At 37.3% G+C, this 20,151-nt stretch overlaps 1 protein-coding gene across 1 annotated transcript in view; it reads left to right on the top strand.

Annotated features, from left to right (window-relative positions):
- Positions 1 to 20,151, top strand: part of TSPAN14 (tetraspanin 14) — a 90,627-nt gene that overhangs the window by 33,730 nt on the left and 36,746 nt on the right. Inside the window, exon 2 of the mRNA XM_074233022.1 lies at positions 17,192 to 17,289. Within this exon, the coding sequence (XP_074089123.1) occupies positions 17,209 to 17,289 (81 nt within the window). The 5' untranslated portion in view covers positions 17,192 to 17,208. The remainder of the gene's footprint in view (positions 1 to 17,191; positions 17,290 to 20,151) is intronic.

A 20,151-nucleotide genomic window follows, 5' to 3' on the forward strand; every position in this document is an offset into this window, starting at 1 on the left:
ATAACAATTTATTTCATCTAAGAAAAATTTTTAGTTCCACATTCTTTCCCTCCCTTCTTGGGAAGGCAAGTGATTTGATATAGATTCTTCAGTCATGAAGAACATTTCCATATTTGTCACATTGAGAAAGAAAACACCAAGAAAAATAAAGTAAAAATAAATTATGCTTTGATTTGTATTCAGGTGCCATCAGTTATTTCTCTGGAGATAGTATTTTTCAACATAAGTCTTTTGGAATTGACTTAGATCATTGTATTGCTGAGAATAGTTGTCATTTGCAGTTGATCATTGTACTATATTGCTACTACTGTGTACAATATTCTCCTGGTTCTGTTCTCTTCACTTTGTATCAGTTCATGCAAGTCTCACAGATTTTTCTGAAAGCAATCCCATAAGTTCACAACTCCATTAACAATCCTATTTTTCCACATCCCCTCCAATATTTGTCATTTTCCTTTTCTATCATATTAACCAACTGATAGATGTGAAAGGGTTCCTCAAAGTTGGATTTTTTCTGTTTTTTTTTTTTTTTCTGTTTTTGCAAGGCAATGAGGTTAAGTGGCTTGCTGAAGGCCACACAATTAGGTAATTAGAAAGTGTCTGAGGTCGGATTTGAACTCAGGTACTCCTGACTCCAGGGCTGGTGCTCCGTCCACTGTGCCACCTAGCTGCCCCCAAAGTTGTTTTAATTTGTATTTATCCAGCTAATAGTGACTATTAGAATTTTTTTATATGACTATTGATAATTTTGATTTCTTCTTCTGAAAACTTTCTGTTCATATCCTTTGACCATTTATCAGTTAGGGAATGACTTTTTATAAATTTGACTCACTTTTCTATAGACTTGAGAAATGAGAACTTTACTAAAGAAACATGCTGTAAATATTTTTTACCCAGTTTTGTGTTTTCCTTTTAATCTTGGCTGTATTGATTTTCTTTGTGGAAAACGTTTTAATTTCATGTTATCAAAATTATCCATTTTATTTTCCATAGTAATCTCTATCTCTTGTTTGGTCTAAACTCTTCCCTTTTCTATAGATCTGACACGCAAGCTATTCCATGCTTCCCTAATTTGTTAAAGGTTTCACCCTTGATGTCTAAATCATGTACCCATTTTATCTTATTGGTGTAAATGCTGGTTTTAAAAAGCGAACTGAATCATATAAAAGTTACAAAGAGAAGGGGAGAGGTAGAATGAGATAAGTTATTTCATATAAAAGAGGCAAGAAAAAACTTTTGCAGTAAAGTAGAAGGGGAGAGGAAGTGAGGGGGAGTGAGTGAACCTTACTTTTATCAGAATTGGCTCAGAGAGAAAATAACATATATACTTATAAGTAGGAGGGCAAGGGTATGTTGAGAAGGGGAAGGTGACCATAGGAGGTAGGGTAGATTGCAGGACGGAGTAGTCAGAAGCAAAATATTTTTGAGGGGGGAACAGGGTAAAAGAAGAGAGAAAAATAGAATAATTGGGGATGGGAGGGAATAGGATAGAAGAATATAGAGTTAGCAGTATAACTGTGCAGAAAAAAAGTATTGAAACAAGTTTCTCGGATTAAAGCCTAGTTTCACAAATAGAGAACTGAATCAAATTTATAAAACATAAGAGCCATTCCCCAATTGATAAATGATCAAAAGTAATAAGCAGTTTCTGGATGAGGCTATCAATGCTATTTAGGGAAATGCAAATTAGAACAATTTACTGGCTTATACCTAATAGACTGGCTAGTAGGACAGAGAGGGAAAATGACAAATGTTGGAGGAGATATAGGGAAAATGAGACAATAATACACTGTTGGAGGAGTTGTAAAATGATTCAACTATTCTGGAGAGCAATTTGAAACTATACCCAAGGGGCTATAAAACCATGTATACCCTTTAACCTAGCAATACCACTACTATGTCTGTATTTCAAAAGAGATAAAAAAAAAAAAAAATGGAAAGGATAGCAGTTCTATTCTGGTGGAACAAAAAAAAAAGTCAGGAGGATCTAGTCTGGTGCCAAGGAATTGGAAATTGATGGGATGTCCATCAATTGGGGAATGACTGAACAAATTATGGAATGTAATTATGATGGAATGCTATTCTGCCATAAGAAATGATGAACAGGATGCTCTCGGTAAAACTTGGAAAGGCTTACAAGAACAGATGTAATGTGAAATGTACTGTATACACATTAATAACAATATTTTAGGATGATCAGCTGTGAATGGCTTAGCTTTAGTCAGCTGTGCTGTGACTCAAGACAACTCTGAAGCATTCATGATAAAGAATACTATCCTTCCCCAGAGAGAGAACTGAATACATATTGAAGTATACATTTTTTTACTTAAAAAAATAGATGATCAGCTATGATGGATGGAGCTCCTCTCAACAATTCAGGGATCAAGGGTCATTCTAAAAGATTTGTGATGGAAAAGGCCAAATCAAAATTATGAAGTTTGAATGTAAATCAAATTATTATTTTCACTTTTTTAAAACTTGTTCTATTTTTTCCTTTTCTTCTTGGTTATTTTCCCTTTAGTTCTGATTCTTCTTTCACAGCCTATATTCACAAAATAGTAAACATGATTGTACATGTATAATTTATATCAGATTATTATGATTATTATTATAAAAGATGAATGTTGAAAATTATCTTTTCATGTAATTGAAAAAATAAAATAACATTGAAGTTAAAAAAAGAGTTGTCTTCAAATCCTTGAAGAGTCATCATATGGAAAAATGATTAGATTTACTTCCCATAGTATCAGCACCAAAATTAACCAATAGGTAAAAATGTTAGGAGGGAGGCTTGAGGCAGAGTACTAGTAAATAGGATCCTGGACTTGGAGTCAGGGAGACCCTATGATTTTATGGAAGAAATTAGACCTCCTAATGTCTCAGTAAACTGAAAAATGAGGAGAGCTGGATTTTGATCACTGTAAGAGCCTTTGCTAGATCTAAATATATGATGATGTAATCCTATCATGATTCTGCTTATTGGCTCAATACAAAGTAGAATTGAGTGGCTTTACTAGGGAGGAGGTAGTAAGTTCCCTGGCTAGAGATGGTCATTAATCAGAGATATTTTATAATCTACAACATCTTTCAGGTTTGTGAAGGAAGTTGAAGTTAGATGATTTCCAAAATCTGTTCTAGCACTGAAGCTCTAAATTTTTTAATCATATTGTCTAATTAAGGCCCTATGGGTGTCAATTAAAAAAACCTGCTAGTTTTTATAATCACACTTAATCTGTTTTGTCTCTGACATTCTCTCCTTTATATTCAGGATGTCCCAAAAGTCTTAATGCAGGTTTGAGTTTTGAACACTTTTATAAAGTTATTTATTGAAATAGGAATTTAAGCTTTCATATCTTAAAACTGCACTAAGACTTTTTTGGACCTCATACATACTTACGTGCCACTTTGACAAAATTGAGCACATAAAAATTAGGGCTAACATCGAAAGTGATTCTTTTTATAAAATATTGTCATGCATATTTCCAGAAGCATCTAGTTTGTTGAACAAATTTCCTGATTTCATAAGAATTTAAAGCTGGTAGGGATGAACCTTAGAGACCATTTGGCCAAAGTCACTTTATTATGTTGTACTAATAATGACCTGGAGGTGACTGGATTCCACTTTGACTTTTAATCCAATTCTCCTCTTCCTCCTGAAGTGATGCTTATCTGTGCTCTGGCTTGGCCTTGGAAACTTCTCCACAGTGATAGGAGAGAGGTCATTTATTGATTTGACATTTGGAAGGTTTGTCTGGAATTGAGGAAGATCCGAAGTAGGATGCCCTGCCCATCCTCACCCCATCTCCCCTGGGATTACTAATAAAACAAAAAAGAGGCAGAAACAGCAGCTAATTTTACTGGACCATGACTCATTGGGACTGCCTTGGGATTGTCCTGCTCCTGAATTGGAAGAGATTTCCTGGTGAATCATCTGCAGTGATTGGAGGCCAAGTGGGTGTGGGGTGGGGGAGGAAGGAAGGAATTGTGTAGAACTCAGAAACCTAAAAGCTTTGGCTTTAGCTATGAGACAACCATACTTGCCTTGCATTGGTAAAGACGATCCTCTAGCTAAGATACTGTCGTTTTAAAAGCAGATAGATTCTTTTTTGTGAGTGAATTCTGAGGACAGCTCAGCCCTGGGCAGACAGGAATAGATCATCAATTTTAATTTTTTGTTGGTTTTTTTTCCCCTTGGAAATTGCTTTTGGAAGCTGTGGGGTGAGGAGTTTCTCTTATAAATCAATTCAACAAGCATTTATTACCCATTACTGCATGCCGTAGATAGATGATGGAAACACAAGGCTAAAATAGCCCTTGCCCTCCAGAAACATACATTCTAATCTATTCCAGAAGATTTTAAAGTGTATCTACATTTTAAAGAACAGCTTGTCTGTGTTTGTTTGTTTGTTTTTTTTTAATAACTAACAAACTTTGTAAACTTCAGCCAAGCAGCCACTTTTATTTAGAAAAGGATAAAGACAAAATTCTGACTTTGGGGATCTTAATACCAGGTTGCCTACTACTTGTAACTGTTTTCTCTTTGAATTGGGCAAATGTCTGTGTGTGTGTGTGTGTGTGTGTGTGTGTGTGTGTGTGTGTGTGATATACATACATGCATATAATGCATATGTGTGTATATATATGATATATACATATATGCATATAATGCACACACACACACACACAACTTCTTTTTGGAACCATATTTACCAAAGGTCCATCACTCTCCTCCTCCTTCCCCTCTTCTGAGGTTTAGTGAACAGAATTAGAAAGACCACTATAAATTTGTAGATTTATCTAAAGGGGTGGGGAAGGGTGGGGCTCAATTAGAGAACCAACTGGTAGAGAAGGAGGAGGTGGCTGGACCAGTTAGTCCTGGAAAAAAACCTGAAATTCCAAAACATATAGTCAGAGCTAGGACTTTTAATATTCCTGCCAATGATCCTTCTTCCAGCCCACTTTTTTAAAAATTTTCTAACTATAGTCAAAAATAGTTTTCAACATTCATCATTTTGTAAACTTTTGAGTTCCACATTTTTTTTTACCACCTTCCCTTCCTTTCCCTTCTCCCTCCCGGGGACAGCAACCAATCTAAGTTGTACATGTATAATCATGTTTAACATATTTCCGTATTAGTCATGTTGTGAAAAAAAGAACTAGAGCTAAAGGGAAAAACCAGGAGAATGAAAGAAAAAAAATCATAAAAGAAGTTTTAAAAAGTGAATTTAGTAAGCTTTGCTTTATATTCAGATGTCATGGTTTTTCCTCTGGATGTTTATAGATGGCATTGTCCATAACAGTATCAGTATTGTCCTTGATTACTGAACTGTTGAGAGGAGCTTCATCCTTCATAGTTGATCATCTCATGATGCTGTTACTGTGTACAGTGTTCTCCTAGTTCTGCTTATTCACTCAGCTTCAGTTCATATGTCATTTCAGGTTTTTCTGAAGTCTGGCTGCTTATGATTTTTTTTTTTAGGTTTTTGCAAGGCAATGGGGTTAAGTGGCTTGCCCAAGGCCACACAGCTAGGTAATTATTAAGTGTCTGAGGCTGAATTTGAACTCAGGTACTCTTGACTCCAGGGCTGGTGCTCTATCCACTGTGCCACCTAGCCACCCCTGCTTATGATTTCTTACAGAACTATAGTACTTGATTACTTTCATAAATCATAACTTGTTCAGTCATTTCCCAATTGATAGGCATGCCCTCAATCACCAATTCTTTGCCACTACAAAAAAAAAGACCAGATCATTCTTAATGTAGTAAATTTCCTTTTTTTTTGTATGATTCCCCCCTTTCCCACTTGTTCATTTTAGCCTGATTAAAACCTGGATAAAAATGTGCCCCATTTCTAGAACAAGGCCTAGGGAGGGTTGCAAAGAGGAAGGTCAGGGAAAATGGGGAATATAAGTATGATTTTTTTTTTCTAGCCCATTCTTACCTTCCTGCTCATCTCATCTCTGCCTAGAAGAGATCATGGAGATCATGAGATCATTGGAGATCATGAGAAACCATTAAAGAAAAATGATAAACTGGGGCAGGTAGATAGAGTACCTGTCCTGGAGTCAGGAGGACCTGAGTTGAAATGCTTGAGATTTGATAATTATCTAACTGTGTGTCCTTGGGCAAGTCACTTAACCCCATTGTCTTGTTAAAAAAAAACCCAAAAACCCCAAAATAAATTGATAAACTGCAGTAATCATTTCTTTTTCTGTTCTTCCTCCAGTACAAATCTCTCCTTCCCCCCAGTTCTCTGTCATTCCAATTTGTCCTCCCTATTCCTTCCATCCTTCTTTCCTCCCTCCCTCCCTTATTCCTTCTCTCTTTCCTTTCCTCCCTCCCTTCCTTATTCCTTCTCTTTCCTTTCCTCCCTCCTTCCTTTCTCCTTCCAAATTGACCTTCAGTCTGAACAGGTGATATCTTGTACACCTGTGCAGCCAGTACTTCAAAGTTTCAATGATCCAGAATGTTCTTAATTGAGCAATAAGGAGATAACTATACTCTCTACTGTTTGGAATTGCCTCCTAGAATCTCCGGGGCTGGGGCATGCTTGCTTGTGTGTAACTATTTCATTTGTATGCAGTTCTGTGAAATAAAAAGTGGTGTTTCAGTAACTGGCCTCTCTTATTTTCCCTTAAGTGGGCACACCTCCTTGCAGCTAATAGGCCTCTTTCTAGGAGTAAATTGGCATTAATCTGGTAGAAAAGACCAGGAGGATTTTTGAGACTTTTTAAAAATCTGAATAGAACTCTCATATTCACCATGTTCCCTCTGAACCAATAATCTGTGTTCCACCACCAAGGCAGGGAAGCAGAATAGCTCTCTCTTCTAACTAGATGGGCTAATGGAGGGGAATGAGATGGCACATTTGACTCAGCCTTCTGGGAAAGAATGAATCCATGGGAGAATTGAACTGAGAAGAAAGGATGTCTGCCAGCATTCACCATCTCCTAGCTCAGAGAGGCTGATGTTCTCTTGTCCACTACTGGGGTGGTGGTGGTGCCTTGCTATTGAACAGCCATTTACTATGGAAGGGAATGGGAAGGCAATAAATATTATTAAGCTCTTTATATTCCATTATGTATTAGGCACTCTTGGTGATAAACTCTGGGGGTACAAAGACAAGCAAAAATAAAGCCCTGAACTTCAAGAAGTTTTCATTCTAAGATATCACTAGAGATGGAGACTAAAAGCTAGGGCCAGAAGGGGAAGAGAAGGTTCTTGAGTCAGGGCCATGGTGATGAAGTTCAAAGAGTTGGAAAGAGCAGGGAGGAGGATGAGGTCCGACTGGCTTAGGGGGCTGTCTCCCAAATGGGGGCCTCCAGAAGGAACTTGGCCAGTGAGAGAAGGGAGACAATATGGTGGGATTGTCTTGGAGATGCTTCAAGAGCTGAGGGGCTTGAGATCATTATACCTTCCTGACATCAAAGATGTATGCCCCATCATAGCCACTTGCCTCATTTCTTCCAGCCTCAGACCCTCCCAGCTCTGGTTTACTTTTTATTTCCTTTGAAGTTGTGTTGCCTATTTGCTTGAATGTCTTCCCATTGATTTTTGGTAAATCTCTGATTCAGAAGGTTGTCTGCCAATTTCCTGATGGTTTTCCCCAGGCTACTCTTGACCTTTCATTTCTATTCCTTGTGTTATTTCCTAAAGCAGATCATGACATCAGGTGAATAGGCTTCAGATTATGCTGGTGTCAAGCAATAAAATGAGACTTGATAGGAGAATAGAAAATAGTGTGTTATTAAGGATTTCACAGGAGTCATATAAATAGTAATAGCTAATATTTTATGTGTCAACTTGCAGTTTACAAAATACTTCATATATATCATCTTATTGATCTTCAATCATTCTGCAAGGGCTGCCCAATTATGATCCTCATTTAATAACTGAAGAAACTGAGGCTAACAGAGTTTAAGTGACAAGCCTAGGATCACACAGAAAGGAATTTTCTCAGACCTTCCTTGTTTCAAGTTATCTTAAAGAGTGGAAGAAGGAAAACCTGAAGTCACTATTGCAATAATCTAGGGGAAAATTGATTGCGGCCCACATAATTATGCTGGTGGGCTAGAAAAGGATTCCTTCTATGAAGGAAAAATCTACTTGAATTAGTAACTTGATAATAAAATAGATAAGGGAAAGAGAGTAAAGATGATTCAAAGAGTTCCAAGCTGAGGTTATTGAGAGCATGAAAAATTATCCTCCCCCAAACAGGAACCAGTTAAACCTGTTGGGTAGACTAGGAAGAAGACAGGGGACTTAGTGAGTCTTTAGGTGTTTGACAACAATTAGTCTTTAGGGGTTTGACTGCATTGATATTCATGTCTGGCACCCCTGGTTGACTCATAGCATAGATTTAATTGGAGCCAAGGCTAACAGGGCAGGAAATGCCAAAATTCTTGGTTAAATCTTTCTTGCTATTGAGTTAAATAAGATAATAATGTATGTAAAGTTCTTTGAAAACCTTAAAATACTTCGTCAATATATGTTGTTATTTTTAAATTATAATTTGCACCCTCTTTCGTTTTGGGCTTTAGTCTTGTGGTTTTCCTCTGAGAGAGTGAGCTTCCTCTTGCTGGAGGTTTAAGGCAATTGCTTAGATGAAGAAATTTCTCTATTGGTTAGAAAGTTGGTAGATATGATATCTTAGAGTCCTTCTATTGAAAGCTCTGGGAATTTCCATTGTATCTAATAAAATGATAAACAGAGTTATTTGGTAGTGGAGAATGACTGTTTCTCAACTATTTAGCAAGGCAGTGCAAATACTAGGTGACTCCATGAATATACTTTGGTGTTAAGGTGGGAAGTAGCACAGTGTACAGGAAAGGACCGCCCTTGAAATCTGGACTGTCCTGGGTTTGAATCTTGACCCCAACCCTTACTAGCTGTTTGACTATAATGGGCAAGACACTATACCTGTATAATGGGAATAATGAGATCAGTAGCACCTTCATTACAGGCCTATTGTGAGGATCAGAGAAAGCAATGTATAGCATGTAAATATAAATATTAACTATTATTCTTACTTGGTATGGCAGCTTACTTTAGGCAGTTAGGTACAGGGCCTGGAGTCCAAGAGACTCTTCTTTTTCAAATCTTGCTTTAGAGTCTTACTAGCCATGTGACCTTGGGCAAGTCACTTAACCCTGTTTGTTTACCTGTAAAATGAGTCAAAGAAGGATTATGGCAACCTACTCCAATCTCTTTACCAAGAAAACCACAAATGAGATCCCAGAGAATTGGACGTGACTGAAAAATGACTGAATAACATGGTCATCTTCAGAAAGCTGTATTAAAAACATTAGGGAACTGTCACTTATAGTGAAGTATGAACACAAACTAAATTGTATGTTTGGTTTTAAGCAGGATTACATTTGAGATCCCCATGATACAGTTGACTAATAATAGATTTAACTAAAGTCTTCCAAGGGTTCTCTCTAGGTTTCATTTATCCTTTTCTGATTTGAGTGTAGGTTTCAGGTTCAGCTCACTGTCTGTAAGATGACCAGACCTTTGACATCATTGATTTTGAGTTTATTTTAGGTGAGGAACTAGATAGAGTTATCACACCCAAAAGCAGAGAAATTTGTGGAATCCAGATTGGAGAGAATTAAGGAAAACAGCATGGCCAGGGTAGATAGAGGGATAGTTTGGAATCGGGAAGACCTGTCTAACACATTTTATCCTTATAACCTTGGGTAGCAAACTACTCAATGCTCTGGTCAACCAGTTCTCCAAAACTGTAAATTTTTGTTCTGCCTCAATAGCAAAGAGATAGTCTACATCAGGAGCCTTTCATTATACTCTGCACTAATGAGAGATGAGACTTATAAAGGAGAGCATGGTTATTTGATGAGGAAGGGGTAACCCATTCAACAAATCTAGCCAAGGTTGGAGGCAGAAATGCAGTGGCAAATGCCACAGAATCATAGCTCAAGGATTGGAAGGGACCTCTAAGTCTATCTAATCCAACCCCTTATTTTCCAGTTGGGGAAATGCAAGATCAGAGAAGATAAATGGGATTTACCCCTAACAGGAGCAAGGTCAGAATGGGGATTTGAACTCAGAGACCAAGACCACAAGTTTAGCATGTACCATTCTCTTTCATTGTTCCATGATCCCTCTGAGGAGGTTTGAAAATAGTTTGTGGCTTTGGTTACATTTTTCCCACACTTAACTGACCCTTGGGACTAGACAAAATGTGAGTTAGAGAGATAAGGCTCTACATTCTCTGGAATTGTGTAAAATTACAGGTTAATTTTTTTTTAATTTTTAAAAATTTCCTACCATCTGATTGCTTAGGGTATTATTGCAGCAGTGAGATAAATATCAAAATATCTTTGGGGTAGTTGCATCGTGGACTTGAGATAAAAGGGATGCTGGAAACACACTTTTACTTACTGACTGCAAAAGGAGTTCTGAGAAAGTACTTTTATCATGATTTGTATTAAATGGATGTCACAGTAGCAACCACTTAAATTCATTAACCTTCACGCATTTGCCAGCTTGCCTTCCTCAGAAATGTACTGGCTACAGAATGATTAGTTTTCAGGGCTAGATCAGTACCCTTATAAAACATTGCCAACTGAAAGGTGACCTTCCTTCTCTTCTCTTTACCACAGATATAAACTATTTTAAAAGATGAGGGGCAGTTGAGTACATGAGTAGCCAGGACAGGTCTTGCTGTCAAATAAAAATAAGTTTCATACCTTACAGTGCACTTTTTTTTATTCTTAAGGGGCATTTTCCATAGTGCTGACTTGTCCCCTCTTGGGATATGTCCTTGAATTTTAATTTGAGGGACTGATACTAAATAAATGGGCCAGAAAGGTAGCCCTCAGGGCTCATTTGAAAAATCTGTTTTCCTTTATATTTGACCTGTCATCATCCTGACAGATGTCAGTCTTTTGTATTTGACCAGCTCTTCCCACAATATTCCTTTGTTTTACAACATAACAAAACAACCACTTTAAAAAAAAATTTTTTTTTGGACTCTGTGGTTTCATTAAAGGTTCACTTTTTTGCTCTCAAAGGCTATTTTTGTATAAACCTTATTCTGAGAATAGAAGGAAGTTTGCTGACCTTTCTTTCCCTTCCTGCAAGCTATTTCAGACCTCAAGGATGCTACACAGATAATTCTGCCTATCCAGATTGTGGCTTCTTTTTGACTTAAGAGATAGTCATTGAGAATTACTGTGGTTGAAAAATTCATTAGCCAGCCTGGAAATGATCATCTTTGACCTTAGGGACCATCTCTGAGGCCTAATATAGTCCAAAACCCATCATTCAATTGGTGGGGAACTGATATCTTAGAGAGGTTAAAATATCTTACTTGCCCAAGGTTACACAAGGTCTTCAGAGTTAGAATTTAGATTCACTTCTTCTGAATTCAGGGCCACTATTCTTTTCTATTATATTTTGGATTCTTAGTTCTCAGATCAGAGATATATAATCTCTAAATAATCCAGACTCAAGAGTCTTTTTACTTTGTTAGGGCTTGTCAGAGCTTGCCTTATTGGGTCACCTCCTTGCTGAGATGAGGCATCAGAGTAGGACTTTGTGGAATGGTGCTATCTTTATTATTTTATAATAATAACTTGTGTTATATATAGCTCTTTATAGTTACAAGCAGCTCTTTACTCTGCATTGGACTTCTTTTGATGGTCATTTACAACAGTCCTGTAGAGGTGGGGAGAAGCTCCATTTAGTACAGGATCAGAAAGTAGGACCAACCTCTTGGTAAATTGCCTTTACAGATTTAGGTGTGCTTTCTGTTAATTCTGTCATCATGGAAACTATTGAAGTTTAGACTGCTTTTCTGAATGGCTGCACTGCTTTCCTTCTTTCATACTCATTTATATTATATTTCCCATATTTTTGATTTTCGGAGAGGGGGAATGATTGATTTGATCCTGAAACACAGGACTGAGGAATTACCTCTATAAATGAATGTCACTCCTTTATCCTCAAGTTCATTCAGGCCCATTGAACACCTGGGTAAGCAAAGGTCAAGTATTACCAACGGCTGATACACCTTTTCAAAAACTTGTATTGTAGACATATTTTATACTTAAAAGGTTTGTTAGGATGTTCATAGCAACCCTTGGAGAATGCCACCATGCCCATTTTGCAGCTGAATCAATAAACCTAAGAGAATTATAGTAGAATCCCAGTCTGGAATTTTTTCTCCTGTCTTTTTCTGTTGTCTATGACCTCTTGGGCATAGGGATATTCCTTAAGGTCTTTTTTTCAAAGCTTCAAATATCCCCTTCTGAGTCTTGGGGTTTAGGCACATGGTCCTCTTATAGGATGTGGCAAACACTTTGGAGGTTTTCATGGGACTTTTTGAACACTATGAGTTTTTGTTGAGACTTTCTTTTGGAGTGAGAGTACCATAAAGTATTAAAACCATTTGAGAGACCTGATAGCCCTAGTACCTACTGAGAGTGATAGTTTTGCTCAGGGTCACATGGATGATTAAATAGCTAAGGTAGGATTTGAATTTAGATCTTCCCAGCTGGGAAGCCAGGTCACTTTCTGCTTAGGCTATGCTGATTCTGCCACACATACATACATGTAGGCATTTTTTGCATCTTGTCAGGTATATTTGCTTGTGTTCTTGTTCTAGTTTCCCAGTTTCCCTGTTTTCCCTGACATCATAATAAATATATTTTTCCCTTTCTAATGCCTCCCTTTCTTTATCAAACAGTACCTTTTCTCTGTAAAAAGGTCCCTTATTCAGAGTGTTCTTGATGGTAAGTTCATTTAACTGTTCAATATATCCTAGGACCTTTACTGTTTATCTTAAATATTAGAAAGTCAGTTTTTTGCCCAGAGGATTTCTAAAGAACACTTTAGAGCTTATTGTGAGACAGAGAGGGACACTGGGGCAATTTTGGACTTGGTCCTTTCAGATCCTCTGAGCAGTCTGAGCTGACCTTGTATATTATTAAGGGCTTAATTCCTTATCTGTTTTTCTGTTTGTGTTTTTGACCCTGGGTAGAGTTTTGAATAGTTTATCTAACATCCCTCTATCATGTAGCCCCAACCAGATTAAAATGTATGACAAAAATAAATAAAAACACAGCATAAATAATGTTGATTTGTGGTTTACAAAGTCATTGTACCCTCTATTTGAATTTGACCTCACTGGTCTGGTATATTAGAATGCTCAATATTTTCCAAATGAAGAGAACTGAGACTTAAGTGAGGTCAAATAATTTATCCATCAGAGCCAAGTCTTGAATTCAAGTATCTTGGATACCAAGATTTCTGTTCTTTCTTCTGTTTTATCACATAATCTAACTTGGTCTTGGATACTCAGCCAATCCAGAAAATATTGGGAAGCTTATTTACTCTTTAAATTATTTTAATTAATGTTGCTAATTTTTATAGTTTCATTTCTGAATATATTCCTATATATATCTATATACATACATATATATATATATATATATGTTATGTGTATGTTTACACATCTATGCATATTCCATGCTACTCAGGTGAGTCTTGATAACTAAGTATAAAAAAAAGAGGGGAAGTAGATTGACAGAGCTGCCAACACATGAAGTTAAGCCTTCTGGACCCCTGCCTCTGCAAAGGAGTGGGGTGGGCTGGCGGGCTATATTTTCTCATCTTTTCTCTTGAGCCAACTTATTTGTTCATCAGCATTACACAGTATTCAAATTCTGTTGTTTTTGTTGTTTGTTTCATTGTATCTTAAGTTTTGGACAGATAGGTAATGTAGTAGACAGAAGAACACTAGGCTTGGAACCAGTTCAAAACCAGTTCAGACACTAGTAGTGTTACCCATGTAAACCTATTTGTTTTAGTTTATTCATCTGTAAAATGAGTTGGGGAAAAAATGACAAATCACTTAAGTATATTTGCCAAGAAAACCCCAAATGAGATGAAAGAGAGCAACAATATATTTTATTTTCTTGATTTTTTTTATTTTTGCATAATTTTATATAAAACTGCCTATATATCTTTGAATTTTTAATATCCATTATGTCTTATGGCACCATAATGGCCTCTTTCATTCACAAAACCATCATTTTAGTCATTCCACTGAGTTCAGGGTCATCTACTTTGTTTTTAGTTCTGCACTACCACAAAAAAGTGAGAAAATTATTTTCTCAGAGGGACTGTTTTCTTATTAATTTTTTTTCACAAGTCAGTATGTTATAGTGAAGAGAGTATATGGTTTGTCTGCAGGAAGACTTTCAGATTTTGCCTCTGACACTTTTTTTTGGTGTGTGAACAAGTAAGACATCCCAGGATATTAGCAGCTATCTAGGATTCCCATATTAGATCATAAGTATTAGTATGTTGTGATCTGCTTTGATGCTGAGTATTCCCAGATTGAACTCTCTTATGATGCAGACCATGTCCACTGAAGTACTGCTGTTGGGCCATCTTGATTTAGAAGTGATTCTGGATCAAAAAACATTGTATTGGGTGGCTAGGTGGCGCAATGAATAGAGCACCAGCCTTGAAGTCAGGAGGACCTGGGTTCAAATCTTACCTCAGACAGTTAATAATTACCTAGCCGTTTGGCCTTGGCCAAGCCACTTAACCCCATTGCCTTGAAAAAAATCTAAAAAACAAAATTGTATTTCTGAGCTTGGTATGGACTGTATATCTTCCTATGTTTGGGGAGAGTTTTGAGTTGTGGGTTGTCTGCATTCTTTGTCCATGGTGATTCAGAGCAATGAAATTTAAAGGACTGAAATAGATTTTTTGTTTTTTTGTTTTTTGCTTTTTTTGGTTCATCTTCATTGTTCTTCACTGTTGGGATGAAGAATCCACTATTTTTTATCTAGGAACACTTAAAATGCTCATCTTGAGAGATAATGTAAGGACTTGTACTAGGTATTTCTGGTTTTCTAAAGCATTACAAATATCCTGACCTGCCTTGGAATTCAGGAGGAATTTTTCTGTAGTTATCCCAAGGAATTTCTTCAGGCTGTAGGCCCAGGTTTTTGTGGTGATATGTTTTTGCTTGGTAGTGGCTATCTCCTGTTCAACCTAGATCCCACCCCCTCCCCTATTCTGTAAATGTTTACCTGAGGTGTCTTTTTGAACTTTTTTTTAATCTCTGGATGGTAGGTGGAAAATGAGTGAATGGAATTAATTATTTATAAGGAACCTGCCCTTGAAGGCTCATAAAGCTCTTTCATAGTTCTGATACAGAACTTGGCCCATATGGAAAATTGAGACACCTTCTTTGTTCTCTCCAAATTTAATCTAAGACACATTTATTAAACAATTGCATGTGAGAGATAGCTAGCATTGTCATAGTTAGAGGAAGGAATGTCCTTTAAGGATTCTGTTGAGAAAGAGGTAACATATACAATGCTCTGGAAGTGATAAAGAATAACTATGTGTCTCTGTCTATATATGTGTGTGTGTATAGTATATATATATGTATATTTATAAATATTCAATTTATACATACTTTTATTTGGTGGTTGTATCTCTGGATATAGATAGTGTCTTCCTTCAAAAAATTATCCCAAGTTTCTCCTCAGGCCACCCATTGCTGAGTAAAGAAACTGGTCCTAAACTCTGCTGAAGTTTAATGGTTGTATGACTAGTAAGTTGTATGACTACTAAGATATTTTAAAAAGAAATTGATCTTATTACAAAGCAAATAAATACTGTGCTTATTTTTTTTTTAAAAGGAAAAGACTATCTGTACAGGAGCAGCAGACAGACATCAAGTCTTATCATCATACTGAAAAAACACTGATAACTCATTGTGGTTGGATTTGTAATTGGTACCTTTGGTGGGATTACAAAAGAAATAGATAAGCTTCTAGACTCTTGAATTTCTCAATAAGACCTGTAGATAGTCCTGCTGAGGGAAGCACTATCATGGAATTCCATGAATGTTGTACTATGAGTCTGGAGACTTGGATTTTCATTTCAACTATTAAGATATCAAGATCCTGGGCAAGGCTCTTGGTCTCATTTTTCTCATCTGTAAAATGAAGTGCCTGGTCTACATTTTCTTTAAGATTCCCTTTAAGTGACCACATGTCGTGATCCTTAGTTCATGGTTAATATAATGCAGTGTGTTGAGTTATAAAGGTAATCCAGTGGATGCTCACTCTATAATCTGAGTTATTTTTTTTTCTTTTTGTATCTTTTTTAAAGAAATGAGTTCAAAGGCTGATAGATTCAGAGCTGTTTCCAGCTGATTCATTTTATAGATCAGAAAAATGAATTTATAGCAAGGAAAGTATGTGGGGAGAGGACTGGGGAGAGAAAGCATTCCAGATCATAGATCTAGATTTAAAAGGAAGCTTAGAGGCTATCTACTCTAGTCTCTCTCCCCCCCCCACTCTTATTTAACAGATGAAATTGAAGGTTAAGCCATTTTCCCCCAAGATCATACAAGTAAAATAGAGTGAGTTAGGACTTGAACCCAGGTCTACTAATTCTTCTACTAATTCTTACCACCAGTGCTCTTGACTTGGTCAGAGGCAGAGATGTAAAAATTAGCTAGTGACTTGTCTAAAGACATACAGGAAATATGTGGCTGAGTTGGGATGTGAACTCTGGTCCCCTGCAACAACTAGGAAGTTGAGTAGATAGAGTGTGTCTTCCCTAGAATCAGGAAGACTCATCTTCCTGAGCTCAAATCTGACCTCAAATACTTATTAGCTGAATGATCCTGGCAAATTATTTAACCCTCAGTTTACTCATCTGTAAAATGAGTTGAAGAAGTGAATGGCAAACAGTTCAGTATCACTGTCACAAAAACCCCAAAAGGGCTCTTGAAGAGTCAGGCAAGGCTGAAATGACTCAACAACCACTGTTCTGTTCCAGCTAATGAAGACAGTTAATTATTTCTTAATTCTTGTTCCTTTGGAAAGCCACCTTGGAATCTGTTTCCCCCCATGCTTGTGTCTGGTGTTGGGAGGGAGCCAGTGCTCATACTGGTCTATCTCCCCCCCTTCCTCAATCTGTTACCAACTGCAGTAAATTCACACAATTGAACCATTTCCTTCATTTTTATTTCATGGAATGACTCACTGGCTAGATGGTTGTGATTTTCTTTTTACTATTTTGGACTTATCTTTAGCACTATGGGAATTGGGGGAATGGGCTGGAAGTTTAGACGTTAGATGCTTTTAAATGTAATTTGTTCACTCATTTCTTTCTTTTTTATCTGTATAGGCCCTGTTTTCCAGAAGATGCACTATTACAGATATTCTAATGCTGAAGTCAGCTGTTGGTACAAGTATCTTCTGTTCAGCTACAACATTGTCTTCTGGGTGAGTAAAAGAGGAATGTAATACTTCATTTCTCTCTTCTGTGAGGTCCTCAACTTGAAGTTGAGTGACCTGGAGAAAGTGTTGATTAAATTGGGGGTTCAATTAGGAGTGTAGAGAATGCACAGTTTACTCCTGGAAAGGAAGGTTGAGAGAAGCTCTTTTTAAAGGTTCAGGAAATACCCCCAAGAGGCCCACACGTTGATATCTTTCTTTAGTATTCACTTTTCCCTTCTAGGCTAGAAAATGGGTGAAAGAAGAGAGAAACTCATTAAAGAATTGCTTCATTTTTCTGTCTCTATTTTTTGACTAATGGTTCTTGACAACCTTTGTTGATATTTCAGTGTTTTGAATAGTAAATACACAGGGAGGTGAGATAATAAAAATGGGGTGGGTTCAGAAGGAATCCGGACATTATATAGAATTGAATTTGGGCATCAAGGAGGGTATATTGTGAGCTGAAGAAGGCCTTTCACCCTGGGGTAATTGGAGTTTTAGTCTTTTCTATGCTGATCTCTGTCCCCAGAATTAGACTTAACCTTGCTATAGTTTCACCATATATGTGGATTCAATGTCAAGATGGTGGCAGTCAGAGAGCCCTTGTGGATCTAGAGAACCTGTGTTGGAATCATAGCTCTACCTTTTAACTTCCTTACATGACCTCATGAAAATGACCCAAGATCTGTTTTCCTCCAAGTTCTCATCTTTAATTGGACTAGATTAACCTGAACTGGTCTCTTCCAGTTCTATATTTTTAATCCTCTAAATTTCCTCAGCCACAAGACCCATCCTCCCTCCTGACATCAAAAATAGTATTTTTGGCCCTTAAACATGGACTACTCTTCTGGGAGTAGGAAATAATTTCACACTTGAGAACATAACTAGTCCACTGTTGAATGGGTGTAGCATGTAAAGAAAAATGTTTTCCCGGCAGTGCCTCCTGAGATGTTGAGACTGTAATCTCAAAATTACAGTGCTTTGACATCTCAGTGGTAATTAAAGAAACCACACCACCCACCACCATGTTTTAGTGTGATTTCCATGGGTGGTTGACACTTAGATCAGGCCAGGGAACCTTGGCCTTCTGATCTTTCTTATATACCAACAGCAGCATCTTCCTCCATTCATGCAGTTTTAAAAAATTCTATCTTCTTCAATTCTGGCTGCATACATATTCCTCCCCCCCCCCCTGCAGAATTCTAGTCATCTGTTTCGAGGGCTTTGAAGCTATTTTTCCTCCTTTTCCTTTCATGTAATCTCTTGTGCTGGGTTTACCAGTAACACATTTAAATCACCAAATTCAGATAGCAAAAATTCATTACTCTGAAATTAGAGCAGGTCCAGTTGGCGATTGAAGGTGGCTGCAATGTTATCAGTGTTCTGCAGAATTGGAAATGAATTTGACTGAGAGTTAATCATTTTTCAAGTTAGCATGCAATGTTAGGACTCAGAAATGAAAGAATAATGTAGTAGGGAGGTGGGCTTTGGAAATGACAGTATTAGGAGAGGTGACATTTTCTGAATAGAGACAATGAGAGTGACAGTCTTATTAGGTTCATAATGGTCTGTTGTTATAATCTGTGGGAATATAGAGTGGGAGGCTAAATGGATTTCCTGTATTGAGGTGGAATTAGTATTTAAAAGGAGTGAGACTGGCATTGCAAATACTGGGAAAACTGTATTGGATTTGGAGTCAGAGGTCTTGTCTTCAAATTCTATCTTATTTAGCTAAGTCTTATCTTTCTCCATAAAATGAGTGAGACTAGATGACTTCTGGGATCCTCCCACCTCTTGGTTCATGATCCAAAAATGTCCTCTGAGTTCTTAAATCCCATTCCTTAGGAAGAGAGCCAGAATTAGGAGTAAGAGAAAGAGTCATAGATCTGGACTCTTGAATTCAAGTCTTGAACTTGAGTTCTAAACTTGTTATGTGATCTTGGCTTACTTAGGCTTGCTCACCCTCTGTAGCCTCACATTCAAAATGGGGAAAATTTTCATTGACTTTGTTGGTAATTCCAAGGATCTGTTAACTGGAGAGCTAACTTAAATTTCCAGTATGAGCATTTATTTATCCTCTGGAAATCAGTAAAATACTACAAATCATGGTTTATTTGTTCTTTTATTGATTGCCTAGACTGAAGAAAATGATGGAAAAAATGCATGCCATGAACCTGCCTGTTGCAGAGGTGGGGTTATTAGGGACTGTTGTGTGTGGGATCACTGGTGTCTTCACCTGGTGTCCTTGAGCACCAGAGTCTTATCTTACTAAGTGCCACACAAGAGTGGGACTGGATTAGAGACTGGAAAGGTACTTAAGCATTGGTGTTTTGGTAAATAAATGGAGACCTTGGAGTACTTGGGGATCCTGGAGTACTTGTCATCCTTGTCTTCCATGTCTCCTGCCCCTCCAGTGCTCATCTGGGGAAGACTGAGGGAGTCCAGAAGTGGGACTCAACATAAAGAATCCAGGAAAGGGACTCTACATGAGGTAATTGTGAGAATAGATGAATAAAGAAGTTAATATGCTTTGGAACAAGATTTTTAAAGTAGCAAAGAGACTTTCAACTTTTACCTTAAGTAGATAGATAGGATCATAGATTCAAAGCCAGAAGAAGTGATCTAGTTCAATTCTCTCATTTTACCAAGGAAGAAACTGAGACGCAGAGAAATTAGGTGACCTCTCCATGATGAAACCAATAGTAAGTGGCATAACTGAGATTTGAACCCAGCTTTCTGATCCAAAATTCAGTACGTTTCCCCATTCTACTTACCTTGCCTTAATTTTTGTTATTTCTTACATTTCAATTCTACCTCACTTTCATCATCTGTGATTATAGGTATGGCTACTTCCTCCAGGGCAGGTAA

This window comes from Macrotis lagotis, chromosome 4 (assembly GCF_037893015.1).
Source record: "Macrotis lagotis isolate mMagLag1 chromosome 4, bilby.v1.9.chrom.fasta, whole genome shotgun sequence".
NCBI classification, from domain to species: Eukaryota; Metazoa; Chordata; class Mammalia; order Peramelemorphia; family Peramelidae; genus Macrotis; species Macrotis lagotis.